Source organism: Nilaparvata lugens, chromosome 14 (genome assembly GCF_014356525.2).
Source record: "Nilaparvata lugens isolate BPH chromosome 14, ASM1435652v1, whole genome shotgun sequence".
Classification (NCBI taxonomy): Eukaryota; Metazoa; Arthropoda; class Insecta; order Hemiptera; family Delphacidae; genus Nilaparvata; species Nilaparvata lugens.
The window spans coordinates 16,561,102-16,576,882 of NC_052517.1; the positions used below are offsets into that span (position 1 = coordinate 16,561,102).

General features: G+C 33.3%; 2 protein-coding genes across 3 annotated transcripts in view; both read left to right on the forward strand.

Annotated features, from left to right (window-relative positions):
• The window catches only part of LOC111045574 (zinc finger protein 271-like), a 23,700-nt gene extending 12,987 nt beyond the window's left edge, over window positions 1-10,713 (forward strand). The window contains exon 6 of the mRNA XM_039440944.1: window positions 8,698-10,713. The gene's annotated coding sequence lies outside the window, so the exon portion shown is untranslated. The remainder of the gene's footprint in view (window positions 1-8,697) is intronic.
• On the forward strand, window positions 5,793-8,710 carry LOC111060960 (zinc finger protein 2 homolog). Of its 2 annotated transcripts, XM_039440973.1 has the most exons (3): window positions 5,793-5,893; window positions 7,031-7,259; window positions 7,761-8,710. In XM_039440973.1, the coding sequence occupies exon 3, from the start codon at window positions 7,896-7,898 to the stop codon at window positions 8,670-8,672; it is 777 nt and encodes a 258-aa protein (XP_039296907.1). In that variant the 5' UTR covers window positions 5,793-5,893; window positions 7,031-7,259; window positions 7,761-7,895; the 3' UTR covers window positions 8,673-8,710. The 2 variants fall into 2 exon arrangements, with proteins under 2 accessions (XP_039296907.1, XP_039296906.1); XM_039440972.1 differs by lacking the exon at window positions 7,031-7,259.
• Window positions 10,714-15,781: the final 5,068 nt, after the last annotated feature.

Below are 15,781 nucleotides of genomic sequence, written 5' to 3' on the forward strand. Positions count from 1 at the left end.
AAATCATGGAGCCTACTGTAAGTATATTATTTATAAGACTTTTTTATCTACCTGTCCACTGGCGGGGAATTACAATAGCATTCCTTTACAGGCAATATAATTTTTTAACAGCCTTCCTAAACAAATTCAGGAAACACGGAACTCCTGGTTCTATACCACGTTGAAAAATAAACTCCTGGAAAAGCCACTCTACTTACTGCAGGATTTTTACAATGAACCACTTTTTGGGAGTCAAGCACTTCCACAGCGTGAATGACCATGAGTGTAGGTTATTTTTATTGAGAACTTCAACACTGCCTATCTAAGAGTTTCTGGTGGCAAGCCAAGGGATAAAGTGGTTCCAGGCTATGTACCTTGTGTATTACTACATATAACACATTAGTAGGCTACCTACCTTTGTACCAAATGTAAATAATTGTACATTAGTTCTCCCCTAATTCAGCCATAGGCCTATTATGAATGCAACCAAGTATCTATTAAATTTTAACTACTCATCATAGAGGCTAAATCATCTCTGACGGTAGGCTATTGCTGCTGACCTATAATAATAACTAGCATGTAACTTGTGCTCCACCAGGGTCTGTTCAAAGCACAATTAGATTGAATTTAGTTTTATAGTTCCATGCTCTGATATTGAAAGTATTAACAACCTGAAATTACAATAGAACTGATTTGATTGGGCTTATATCTTGCATAAACTTTAGTATCATAAATAGAATAAGGTTGTTTCAATCATCTAAATCATAATTAATTGTTCAATGAACATGAAACTAGGCCTATAACCATCCTTGGTACATTAAGAATCTATGTGCAAAATTGCAAGTTAAGCAGTTCATTAGCTCAGACATAATGATGCGTCATTTGTGTTGTGCCTATCCCGTGTAGCCTGCAAAATATATATATAAGTCATTTCTTATTTTTATTATATTATAGATAGATTATCACATCATGATAATTTCATGCTACCCTACCAAATGTTCCCAATACTATCAACTTTGTGAATAATCTTCTTCCATAGTTAATGCCATCTAGGCCTATATTCCATTTACAGTGTGTTTCAGAAGTAGTGTCAAACATTCTAGGGCATTGTTCCTGGATGATAGGAGACTACAAATGTCATATTTGAAGTGTCCAATACTCTTCGGTTATCCCAATAGCTGCCATTTTGTTTTTTTTTCACTTAGGAATTTTGATCTGAAATTTGATCAAAAATGATCTGATTTGAAATTTGGCATGAATATTTATGCTATGAAGACTCAACTTTAAAAAATAAAATAAAAAATTCTTGATGTGAATTTTTAAAATGTGGCCATTTTAAATTTTTGATTGCAAAGTACACGAAAACCGTTCACTTTACAAAAAAATTACAAGAGACAAAAATGTTAGAAAATTTTATCAAGATTCCAAAGATACCTTATTTATTAAGACTGGTCGAAGAATAACAAAGAAATTAATTATTTTTGTACTGCATACATGGCCATGAACAAACAAGATCATCTGAAAAACATTGTAGAATACCCTGGATAGCCATATTGAGCCATACCGAGTTTCAAAGCTTCATCTTAGATACAATTGGAATTGAACATTCAACATTGATGTTTAAAATGGTGAAAAGTGGTCATGCATGCAGTATGAAAAGAATTAATTTCTGTGTTATTCTTCAACCTGTCTTAATACATAAGGTATCTTTGAAATCTTGATAAATTTCAGTAACTTTGTTGTCTTTTTTATTTTTTTTGTAAAGTGAACGGTTTTCATGAAATTTGAAAAAAAAAATTTAAATGGCCGTCATTTTGAGAATTCACATCAACATTTTTTATTTTTTCAAAGTTGAGTCTTTATAGCTTGAATATTCATGCCAAATTTCAAATTAATACAACATTTCTCTCTTTAGATGAAAAATCCTATGTGAAGAAAACAAAATGGCAGCTATAAGGATAACCGCTGAGTTTTGGACACTTCAAATACAACATTTTTAGTCTCCTATCAACCAGGAACAATACCCTAGAATGTTTGATAATACTTCTGAAACTCTCTGTATATGACATCAATACAAGTACAAATAATATAGAGTAACATACTCTTCTATGCTCTATTGAACCGTTTTCCTCTGTTTTTGTAGGTAAAGTCTGAGCCAATGGATTCTGCTGAATGGCCAGAAGACATGGCCGATGTCAAAGTTGAGATTGACATAGACTACACCATGTCCTGGCTTGGCAAGCAGGAGATTCTGCATGAAGAACAGGTGACTTCATTTGTATTAGAAACACTTGAAATCCAACCACTTTTCACAGGGCAAAGTTTGTCTGAGAAAATAACAGCTCATTCAACAAACAAACAGTATGGGTACATAAATGTGATCATGTATGTCCAGTGATCATATTATGGTGGCATAGTATAAATTATGAATACCCATAAATAATATAGAAATTATACTATTGACCCCTTGGGTTATATAACTCGCTCATGAACTGTATTGTTATTGCAACCGCACCTAGATGGTGGTAGAAAAGCTCAAAAATACTAAAGGGCGAGTCATGGGACTTGATAAACAACTATTTTTTATATTCAACTTGTAAATTTTATTGTCTGAACTAACTACTAGAAATTTTGACAACAAATAATCTGTAACAGTTTATTGCGCATTCATCAATAACCCCAGAGAACTGTTTTTGAGATTTTGCTAACTGATCGGGGATTCGAACAAAGGTAGCATGAACTTTACTCATTTCTTCACTTCAAATTTATAATACCAGGGACTCGGTCATTCAAGGGCTTTAAGCATGAGCTAGAAAATACAATGTCACTCACCATTGTTCAGAGTATAAATCCATCACTATCCGAATTTTCACTACATAGGATGTTATCACTAATATTTTCTATAACTTGTAGTATCAAGTGACCTGGCTGGCTCAGGTCTGGTGTCAGAGTTTTCAGGTCACAACTGTTCATTTTCAGGGCCACTGACATGACCTAACAACTGCTTTTTAGGCAGTCTTATTCTCAATAAAAATTACACATTCACTTCAAACAATTAAAATACTGCAATTCATCCCTGGATGAAGACTAATACATTGAAACAATATTTTGTCTATTACTCTCAATGAAAACATATTTTAAATTACATGCTCAAGTGGGAAAAAACTGTGCTGGTGAGGCCCAAGGCTACCTCTACATTCAAATCTGTATTGATTTGCGGATTGATTCAAACTGGCTTTTCCATGCAAATAATGTTCCCCTCCCACCAATGAGACGACGGTCCACGTGGAGACAGAGCACAATTCCGTGGGAAAGGAAAATACAAGTTTGAAATATTCCAAAATACCTACTAATGTATTTTTCATCACTAACGGAAATTCAGTTCCATGAGAATACTTCAATCCTGCATAAAATTGAAAACTGACTGCTTCCCCAGATGTAAGTTAGCAAAATCTTGTGAGAAAATTATTTTTCAATAGAAAAATTAATGTCTCATGATGAAAATTAAGACGCTTCCCATACTAGAACTGGTGCAAATACTCTCAGGATACCTAATCATCGAACTACTATCTATTCCAAATCGTTCCTTGTCAGTGCTTGTCATGAATGGAATAAACTTCCCAACTCTATTAGATGCATTGAGAGCTGAGCGGGCTTCATCCTGTCTTTGAAAAAGTATCTTATAGAGAAAATGACTGAGTCTGTCCAACCTTAGAGCACTGCTTGACAAATATTCTAATCTCCCTTCCTTTCCATTCTTCATCCCATTCATTCCTCCATTTTCCACATCCCATCTCCATTCTACATAATACATATTCATCTTCCCATCTCGAGATCTTCTGCTCTTTAGTATTGTCACAGAATAGCAAATGTGGGGGGGGGGTGAAATTTTCAACTCTGCAACAAGCAGAACTTAGCAGTTCCACTCCTTCAATAGACGGGCTCGAGATGCGTATTTTGGCTATGTTTACCTCCCAACTAGTCTCCATTAAGCTACAAAGTCAAAAATTGAGTACCAGATGTTCCAGACTCAAATTTCATTGTCAAGTGATCAATTGTTACAAAATAAAAATTTCACCCCCCCCCCCCCCCCGAATTGAATCTGCTATAACAATAGAAGGAAAACATCAAATAGTGAAATAATACTTCAAATTAAAGAGAAAACAAAGCTCTAAAAATCTATGGTGAGCTTTCATTTTTATCATGCATTGTTGGAGAGTTGTAGGCCCTGAAACATCAAAAAATAGGATTAAAAGCTGTTATTTTAACAATTTTACACTTTTAAGAGCATATATCTCAAAAACTGTTTGAGAAATCACAAATCACCAAAGAAGAAATATTGTAGAGAATTTATCAAGGTTCATTTCTGAATAGTTAGTCATGTCGGTTGATGCATTTTTCTCAAGATATGAGCGTGTAAGCAAAACATTGAAAAATACAACTTTTAAACCACCCTCATCCCTTTAGCACAAGGGATAGGGATGGGGACTTTTGATGTGTTCACGCCCCAACTGGTCCCAACAAAGCTGCGAAGTCAAAAATTGTGTTCAAAACATTCTCTCCAAATTCCCATGATATTGATCTAACAACTTTTTCTATATTTCTTTCACTTTTCGAGATATTGGTTTATTTTGGTCTATTTTTGCATAACTGAAGATCTTACACTCAACAATGAAGCTGCTGCAACAGTCGTGGGGATGTGCGTAAACTTGTGAATTTATAAATCAAATTGAAGAGAATCTGATGCTCTATAAGCTCATGATCAGCATGGATTTTTCCCATCAATATTCAAAAAGTTATAAGAGCAAAAATAGCAAAAGAATTGAGAGAAAATTTGTTTTTTAAAAAATGTCACATCTTTTAGAGTGGATAACTCAAAAAGTGAAAGAAATATAGAAAAAGTTGTTAGATCAATATCATGGGAAATTATGTAAGCTTTAATTTCTTATAGAATAGTCATGTCTGTAAAATGCATAGTTTTCGAGTTGTAAAGGTACAATGATACCTTTGAACCACCCCCACCCCCTTAGCACAGTGGGTAGGGGTGGGGACTTTTGACATGTTTTCCTCCACACTACCATAAACAGAACTGCGGGGTCAAAAATTGTCTTCCAAACTTTTCCCTCTATACCCTTTTTTGAGCATTCATTGCCCGGACTATCAATCAATTTCTGAAATTTTTATTAAATCCCACCCTATAACATTTGTTTCATTTATCTAATTTTAATTATTAATGCATTATTGTATTCACTATTATTCTATATTTCATTCATTCATTCATTCATCCCATAATTCTAAGATTCAAATCAACTAGTTTTTAACTTATTAAGTAGAGTTTCTTATTTGAACATTACTTCGAGTTTTAATTCCCAACAGCTCTTATTCATCACAACCTGGTCGTGTGTTAATAAGAAGGATTTCTTATATCCTTCTAAGAGAATCTACAATTATTTGTTGAAACACCGCCGATTTATGAAGCTACATCACATTATTATATTGTTATTCCAATTACATTCTATATTATTTATTCTCATTGATTGATTATTTATCTATACTTTGTGAGATTCGTTGAATAACTAGCATTATTGTCATTTAATGTAAATTAGTGTATAAGCCAGTAAATATTGTAACATACATAAATAAAGAAATCTAATCTAATCTTTCGGGTTGTGTGGCAGAGAGGCCCAGGAGTCCTAAATCCGCCTCAATAAAGACAATCAATCAATCTCTATCTATCTATCTATCTCTCTTCATCTATATCTATCTCTCCCACATATTTCCAGTATTAAGTGAATGCTCTTTTAATGTTTCAGAGATAACTATACTTACTGCCTATGTCAAACTGGATCGCAATGTTGTGCTAGATAGAATTGCCACAGCGTTAAACCAAAGGTAGAGCTCAAATGATGATTTTGTAAGTGTTCTTCCAAATAATTTCAAGCTATAAGGTGTAGCTAAATACTTGTAGTAACATACATATAAATATTAAGAACAAATGAATAGGAGGGTAATTTTTTCATAATTAGAAAAATTATTTCTCAAAATTTCTTGCTCTCACAATCCACCCTTATCAAAGTACAGAAAACAACAATTTTGAAATGCTAAAAACTTTTTTGTTCAAGAAGATAATTTCAATAATAATAAATAAATTTTTCTTCTGACACAAAAAAGTTTTCAGCATATCAAATTGTTCATGTTTTCTGTTCGAAATGTCTCGACATTGTCAAAAATAATCACCAATTAGAAAATAACTGTGCATTTGATAATAGCTATTCATGAATTATGAGTGTATAATCACATGACAAGTCATGGAGTGCAATAATTTTGCAAACGCAATAAAGAAGTTTTACACTCGAATTACATGAAAGAATCATTTTGTAACTGCAGAATGAGACTATAAACGGATACAATACCATAATACATAATATTATATTGTCACCATTGTTGAGGTCATGACCTTGAGGTGGATTGTCGTTTGTGTGTAAACTTCTGCAGTCAATGATGGCAAGCATTTTTGACATTCATATCGTCTTAATTTCAAGTCTGCTAAAACAGCTGATCAAATAACTTTTCATTGTTTGTTTTTATTATTCAAGAATCAAAATATTTCTAATAATATCAACATATTGCCATTTAAAAGTATAAAGATATATTAACTTAACCTCCCGCATTAAAACATAATTGAACATAATCTCTTAGGTTATTCAGACAAATTAAAATCTACCCACTCTGAGATTCTCACTATGTTGTGGTCTATGATGGCATTCACATGCTATAAAAACTTTTCATTCATGAAACTTTTGTGTCATCATGGAACTTGGATGACTATGGTTCATATGGCTGAAACCACCAATCAATCAGCTGTTTAGAGACTGGAATTTATAATAATTCTCAACTTTGGCAAGTGTAAAAGTAAAAAACTACCATAGCTTGAGCAACATTTTTGGCTGATGTAGGACATATCTAATCCTATTAATATATGCAACCTATGAACAGTTAACATCAAAATATATTTTTAATTCTTATTTTTTCATACTGTATTTGATTACAGTTTGAGCTGTGGTCGAGTGTCATTGTTTGGTTCAGAGCATAATTATGTGCTGCCTGAGATGTGGAGTGGAGGCTACATTGATGACATGTTATATGCAGTGGTTCCAGATGGACAAATTGATTAACTCAAATTGATTTCATTTTATTAGATGAATAAATAAACTGTAGGAAATACTTCAATCAAAAGATACAAACAGTGGTCTGAAACGGCCTGCCAGTGCATTACCAAGGTATTCTCTGATTATCCAAGGTATTCAAAGAGTGAATAAATTTTTCTGCACCTCTCTATAACTAGGTCCTCCTTATAATGGCATAGAAGAACAGCCTAATATTTTGTTAATTAATTATATGTCTACATTTTTAAAAATGATCTGGCAACAGAGCAAAGCAAGAAAGAGATAGTGCTATCTACTTTGTTGCATGATGGATAAGGATATCATTACAATTGCTAATCAAACACTGCCATTATAACGTGGACCTCACTATAGATAACAAGATCAAAGCTCATCGCATCTGCTCTGCTCTACTTGGCTGCTTGAGTGCAACTGTAATCTGTGAAAATTGCAAACTTCCAATGATCCTTCCCACATTGACTCTTTGGACCAGAGTTCAGTACCATTATTAATTTGATGTGAAACCTATAATGTGAATGACTTTTCTTTGTGATTTGTGAATTACATCAATTGATTATTGAAGTACTTTGATATTGATATTATGATATGTACTTTCAGGAGCCATCATTAACTGGCAGTGGGAGTGATTCCTCTGCAGAAGAGGAGGGAGAAGGTAGCAAGAAAGAAATAAGAGGGGAAGAAGGTTTTGAAGAAGAGAGGGTGTTATGCAAAACAAAAATTGAAAAACCAAATATGTGTTGTTTCTGTACAAAAATGTTCTCCACTTCCAGTCATTTGACTGTTCATATGCATTCTCACACTAAAGAGAAGCCTTACCCATGTACTGTCTGTAAAAAAATGTTCTCCACTTCTAGTCATTTGACTGTTCATATGCGTTCTCACACTAAAGAGAAGCCTTACCCATGTTCAGTCTGTACAAAAATGTTCTCCACTTCTAGTTATTTGACTGTTCATATGCGTACTCACACTAAAGAGAAGCCTTACCCATGTACAGTCTGTACAAAAATGTTCTCCACTTCTAGTCATTTGAATGTTCATATTAGGCATGCACATACTAAAGAGAAGCCTTACCCATGTACAATCTGTACAAAAAGGTTCTCCACTTCTGGTGAAGTGACTGTTCATATTAGGCATGCACATACTAAAGAGAAGCCTTACCCATGTACAGTCTGTACAAAAATGTTCTCCACTTCCAGTCATTTGACTGTTCATATGCATTCTCACACTAAAGCGAAGCCTTACCCATGTACAGTCTGTAAAAAAGTGTTCTCCACTTCTAGTCATTTGACTGTTCATATGCGTTCTCACACTAAAGAGAAGCCTTACCCATGTTCAGTCTGTACAAAAATGTTCTCCACCTCTAGTTATTTGACTGTTCATATGCGTTCTCACACTAAAGAGAAGCCTTACCCATGTACAGTCTGTACAAAAATGTTCTCCACTTCTAGTCATTTAACTGTTCATATGCGTTCTCACACTAAAGAGAAGCCTTACCCATGTACAGTCTGAAGAAAAACATTCTCTCAGTCTGTACATTTGAAACGACATATGCATACCCACACGGTTTTATTAACTCAATTCCTTCTTCTCTATTGGTGTGTTTCTGTGTGATATGTTTTCAAAAATGAAAAATATTAGGCTTTTCATATTTTATTATCATTTGGACCTACGTTTCATGATAGGTTGTATGTAGTTACATAATGTTGTGCTATGGTGCTTGTAAAGTGAAGAGTCTCTTATAGTAAAGTCCACGTTATAATAGCAGTGGAGAAAGATAGGAGAAAATTCGCTGTGGATCCTCTGTCTTGTCAATGCCTCCGATAGATGGTAGCTTATACATGTTCATTGATATAATATTAACTGTTCATTCTCATTTCAAATAATCAACTATATTTTATTAAGCTATAAATTAGGCCTTTATTTTCAATAATTTCATGATGAATTTACATAATTAAGATGAAATATTTTGTTTATTACTTTGTTGAATGAAAGACAAGGAAAGCAATACCATTGCTAATCAAACACTGCCATTATAACGTGGACCTCACCATAGTATAGATTTATTGTAAACTTCATTGTATTTTAGTTTAGGTTTTGTTAACTTCTCGAGCTAAGCCTATTTTAGCAACCATCTTTCTTTTCCTCAGCCTGCTTATGCATCAATCTACTTCAAACTCTGGCTCATTATTACTTTATTTTCAAATGGATTGTAATAACTATCATAAATTTATGTTCTCATAAATGATTAATAATACTTGTAATGTATGTATTATAAATATTTTCTTGGTATCGAATTTGAATAAATCATGTATTGAAGTGGATTACGATTATTTCACTAGGAATGTTGTAAGAATAGAGCATAACAGAAAAAATGCTCACAAACTGGGTTCTGAGTACATGAGTGAGAAGGTTTTTATTTCGTTGCCAACCCAGGAAGTACAGGCACTTGGCCTATCCAAGAAAAGGACTAATGACTGGTTGATTGATAGAATTTATCAATGCAATGTCCATATAGTTGAAAAGCTGTATGAGATGAAACCTTGCTTTAAATGTTTGACCACCAATTTTCCCAAACATCATGAAAATTTTGAGTTTAAGTTATCGATTGACTGAACATTTTCTCTTCAGAATTCATCATTCTACAATAAACTCCAATAGCCTAGTTCAAAATACCTATCAATCACCATGCAAACAAGTTGACCTCTTTTAAAGCAAGAAAAAAAAGAATTTTTTTGCAATGTTGCACTATTTTTAAAAATTTTGTAGCCATGAAAAAATATAAAAAATACCACTTTCCCCCATGTTTGTTTGGCTAATCCATCGACAACAATGTGATACATGGTTGACCTCCCCAAACGATCTATGTAGGTTTCAATACTGGACTCTGCAGCCCATTTTGCAGCCTCCACTCCTCTGTCAATCCTGCAAACTGTGGAAGCAGACATCTATTTCCCCTTTTCATTTCAAGAATAATACCTCTCAGACTTCAGTTAAAAGAAATAAAAAAGATTCATTCATATAATTATTTCATCAGGACACAAAATACAATAGTCACACTTTCTACCATTAAAATGACAATAGGATGTATTATATAACAATATTTCTGTCATAGCAATAGGCCTACTAAGTTATAACATAGAGAAACAATAGCATAAGTAGATATCCCATCCCTTTGAACTCTACAAGGAGTTCCAGGCAAGTCTTCGTAAATTGGATGGCCAGAATGGTTCCCAGCTCAGCCTCTCACTCCGCACACAGCAGCGAGCCTCCCAGGTCGAATGGCCAGCAATCATTCCGACTCAAGCTCGAATGGCCAGCAGTGCTGGCCGTTCTACACATATTTTTCAATAGTCTACAAGTAATCAGGCAAAACAATGAACTCTCTGTTCAGTGGCGCGATCTATAGACAAAATATTGAACTATCAGAAGCGTCCATTTTGAAGAATTCAAAATAAACCAGTAGAATCGTGTACAAAGGAGAAAATGTTGTTAGTATGAGAAATACCTACTATTATTTCTAATTACTACTATTATTATAAGTAATAGTAGGTATTGGTATGAGGCCATGCTTGCTTACTGCCACTTGATTGCTTCTGTGATAGATCAGGCAAGTAATCAGGCAAAACAACGAACTCTCTGTTCAGTGGCGCGATCTATAGACATAATATTGAACTATCAGAAGCGGCCATTTTGAAGAATTCAAAATCTGGTGTGTCGCATTCACACAACTTTCCTTGCCGTTATGAAAATTGATCACCTGACGCTAGTGTGAACGCGCATCTCAAGTCAATGATCTGAGCCAGCTGGTGACAGGTCAATAACGCTGGATGCACACAAGATCTGCTATCTCTTCATAGTGAATGATTTAATAGAATCAACAGTTTCCAACATTTTGCAATTGAATTACATTTTCTCAAAGTTCAAGCTTATTTTCAATTTTAGTTGAAAATGTTACTGGACATTAATTGAAGAGATTTCCATGCTCAATCTTTTCCACTCGAAATTTTTCGTTTAAATTATATCTGAGACCTGATAATTGTAAATCTAAAATCAAACTTTGCATAGATGGGGCAGAGCTCCAGAAATTTTTACAGATATGGAAGTTGTGGCAGTTGATATAGCTTATCAATGACTATTTTAGGTATGAATTTGATCAAAATCGTTGGAGCCATTTTCAAGAAAATCGCGAAAACCCCTGTTTTTTACAACATTTTAGCCACCATTTTGAATCACATTTGATCGAAATTGTTCGTGTCAGATCCTATTAGTGTAAGGACCTTAAGTTCCAAATTTCAAGTCATTCCAATTATTGGGAGATGAGATATTGTGTACACAGACGCACATACACTCATACACACACACACACACACATACAGACCAATACCCAAAAACCACTTTTTTGGACTCAGGGGACCTTAAAACTTATAGAAATTCAGAAATTGGAGTACCTTAATTCTTTTGGAAAGCAATACTTTCCTTACCTATGGTAATAGGGCAAGGAAAGTAAAAATAAACCAGTACAATCGTGTACAAAGAATAAAATGTTGTTAGTATGAGGCCATGCTTGCTTACTGCCGCTTGATTGCTTCATGTTATTTTCTGTGATATATTACTGTGATAGATAATGGAAAATAGCTTCAATGTTTCGAGAAGTACCATACATTGAAAAATTTCAAGAGTTAGGTTTAATGAAAAATAGACTTTGAAAAATGTTGATCAGACAGTTGTTTTTCTAATCAATTTTCATAACCAAAGATTTTATTTATTTGGAGAAAATTCAATAAATGTGAATGTACACCACTTTTGTCATTTTATTCTTTCTTTACAAAATATAATGTTGTGTATTTTTGAAAGAATAAGAACTCTCATAGAATTATTTCAATGATCTTTATAGAACACTGTATATTGTTAAATCGAATATGATAAAGAATAGCAAAATGCTAGACAGGTGAACAGCGCCTTCATGAATGTGTTTGTGTTTGTGTTTCCAATGCCTGTCTGATCTTTTTGAATGTTGTAGTGTAGAAATGTACAATAAATAATAATTTAGATTATAATGCAAATGTTTGTAATTGTGTGTATATAATGTAATAATCATATCATATTCATGTATAATAAATGTTGTTGGTAATAAATTGAATCAGTGTTTTCTTCATTTTTGTGCGATATTTTATGTTGGCTACTCTGTTTAGGTGGTAGTTCAAATATATATAACAATTCTCCCCCATGATAATAATAATTACAAGTTCAATTTATTGACTGGTCTTCGCTCTCGGTTGGAACGCCTAGGCTGGTCCTGGACTCTGGAACTCATGGTATAGGGTGTTTATGTCGTAACTTTTACTGTTATCTCAAGCCCATAGTCCACGTAGCTCTTTCCCATAAAGCTATGTGACGCTGGTAGTCTCTCATATTGTGCCGTTCATACAATCTCACCACAACAAAACAGTAAAAATCTACAGTAATCAGCTCGAGATAACAGTAAAAGTTGTGACATAAACGCCCTATACCATGGGATATTTACTTGCGCTATTATTTCTCTATGTTTATAATGAGTATTCTGAAGATATTATTATTAAGATAGTCATTAAACTGGTCTGTATCTCAGATCTAACTAGATCACAAACCATGTCAGTATTGATTGGATATTCAAATATACTGCCACAAGTCGGCCATTTTGATGTTATCTTCCCTATAGTGAGGTCCACATTATAATGGCAGTGTATGATTGACAATACTGTTGCTCTCCTTTTCTATCATACAACAAAACAGATAGCACTATCTCTCTCTGCTCTCTCACTTTGCAATGTTGTTTATTTGCCAGCATATTTTATATTCACTTTTGACAGTGACTGTACAAAACTGACCAAACAATTCTCAGCCGCCATTTTTTTTCTTCATTCTATCAGAATACTTGAGTACACAAGTCGTATAATTGATTTAAAATGTATTTTTGAAACAATGAAATAATTTGTGAACATTACCGTATGAGAAACACAAGTTAAAATACCTGAAATGACATTTTAAAAGTTGATAACTAACCATCCTGGACTTCATCCATGCTTCAGTTAGCCTACCCATATAGGTTGGACCAAGGAGGATAAAGTATAGGAGGATAAAGTATTAGACCTACTCATACCGGCATAAATAATATTGAAAAGTTATTTCAGAATTAATCCATTGGAATTACTTATTTTTAAAAAAGATTTCTATTTTTCTATTATTTTTAAAAGAAATTGAAATAGAATACCTATCATATAACTTAATTTCTGTTGTTTTAAAATTCAGATTGTTGTATCACAGCTTTTTAGATTAGCCGCCATTTCAGGCTTGTATAAAAATAAAAATCTGATCTCAGGTATGAAAGCAAATTTTTGAATCAAATTATGAAAATAGTTATTTGTGCAACTAGTGCGCTAAGTGACAGTTTGCTGCACTGAAAGATACGTTTATGCCCGAGCTGTAGGCGAGGGCAGAATGGTTTCTTGAGTGCAGCAGAGGAACCTTGTGCATGTATTTCACATTTAATTTTTTCTACAGTTACCATTGAATATGAAAAGTGGGTAATTATGGATAAAATGATGGCTGAAATCCATCAAATGTTTGTGTGTGTGATGCTGTTATTAATAACAACCTTAATTCATTTAAAAATTAATAATCCATTTGAAGCTGAAAATTCTCAGCCAAAGTTCTCATCTTTATTCATTCAAGAATCAGAAAAAATACAGATAAAACAAAAATTTGCATTCAAAATACACGCTAACAGCCGGTTGGGATGACTGCAGAATGGCTGAACCGACAAGCACTCAACCTAGCAGGAAGAATCATACCTAACCTCATTTCATCCAACTAAAAACAGTATTCAGATATTTATACATGGTTAACTTACTAAATTACCGAAAAATAATATAAGTAAACTAAAAAATATTTATAAAATAACATAGACAATAGAAACTATTTTATTGTAGTATATTCAAATGTTATTTTATTAATTTTATTGACATGGATTTCGAACGGTAATTATTCTACCTGATAATTTGAATTTCATAATGTGTGTTTGCTACATTTCTCATTGCTTATAGTTGAAATAATTATTACTGTCAATAGAAAATAAACATTATTTATTAATAAATGATGATAAGTTATTATTCTATTATGATTTAGATAAACATTATTCTTGTTTTGGATTTCTAGATTGGGATCTTATCATAAATGTAGGGTAGCCATTGAAATGATTCTTATCTAAATCTAACCACAGTCATTGTTACCAACATAATTTTTGTTTTCGTGCACTAATCCTCCATATAACCCACCAACTATTTTGTGTTGCCATGTTGCAAATCTGGAGTGCAGGAAAAATTTTTCCCGCACTAGAGCGGAAAAGTGATTCTTTGCGTTCTGTAATCAGTGCAGGAATGGCCACTTTTTAAGGTAACTGTAGGAAAAATATATTTTCTTGATTAATTTGACAATAAATTGATTATTTTATCAAGGAAATGATATTTATTATTTGATTAAATTTAATGGGATGAATTGAGTTACAGCTGTGTACAATCAGTGGCAAAATGGAGACTTGGCAACATTTTTCTCCTATCTTTCTTCACTGCCATTATAACGTGGACCTCACTATAGTTCTATTTTCTGCCACCAGACGCACCATCAGAGCCAAGGAGGTCCTCCTTGAGGACGATCCTCCTTGGTCTGAGCACAGAATGGAAACTATCAAACACCTAGGCCTATTATACCAATGCCTTGCCTTGCACCAGCATGCACTCGACAAGACCTCTTTGAATTCAATGACGAAGCTGTTAAAACAGTGAATTTTTTTTTTAATTTAGGCATTTAATCACCTGACACGCACGTATGAACATGGCACAATACTAGACACGTCACGTGACTGCGCCGTCTTGTTAGAAAGCAGTGAAGGAGATCAATTGATCCGGATCAGTAAACTGATCCGAACCTTCCATCAATACTATAGTGAGGTCCACGTCAAATTGGCTTTAACGTTGCCAAGTCTCTCCATTCTGCCACTGAGTACACAGCTGTTACTTATTTCATCCCATTAAATTTGATCTAATAATAATTATCATTTCCTTGATAAAATAGTAAATTTAATGACAAATAAATCAAGAATTTTTTTTTTCATAAGTTGATTCAAAAATTTGCTTCAATAGAATCAGATTTTATTTTTATACAAACCTGAAATAATGGCTAATTTAAAAAGCTGTAATATATCAATCTGAATTTCAAAACAGAAATTGAGTTATTTGGTGGGTATTCTATTCGCATTTCTTTTAAAATTAATAGAAAGATTGGAATCCTATTTAAAATAAGTATTTTCAATGAAAATAGTTCTGAAATAACTTTCCAATATAATTTATACCGGTAGGAGTAGGTCTAACTTATATGTGTAGGCTAACTGAAGCATGGATAAAGTCTAGGATGGTTAGCTATCAACTTTTTAAGTGTCATTTCAGGTATTTCAATTGGTGTTTCTCATACGGTAATGTCTACAAATTATTTCATTGTTTCAAAAATACATTTTAAATCAATTATACAACTTGTGTACTCAAGTATTTTGATAGAATGAAGAAAAAATGGCGGGTGAGAATTGT

Coding starts and splice junctions, on each gene's coding strand:
- LOC111060960 (XM_039440973.1), top strand. CDS start 7,896: ATGTGTTGTTTCTGTACAAAAATGTTCTCCACTTCCAGTCATTTGACT.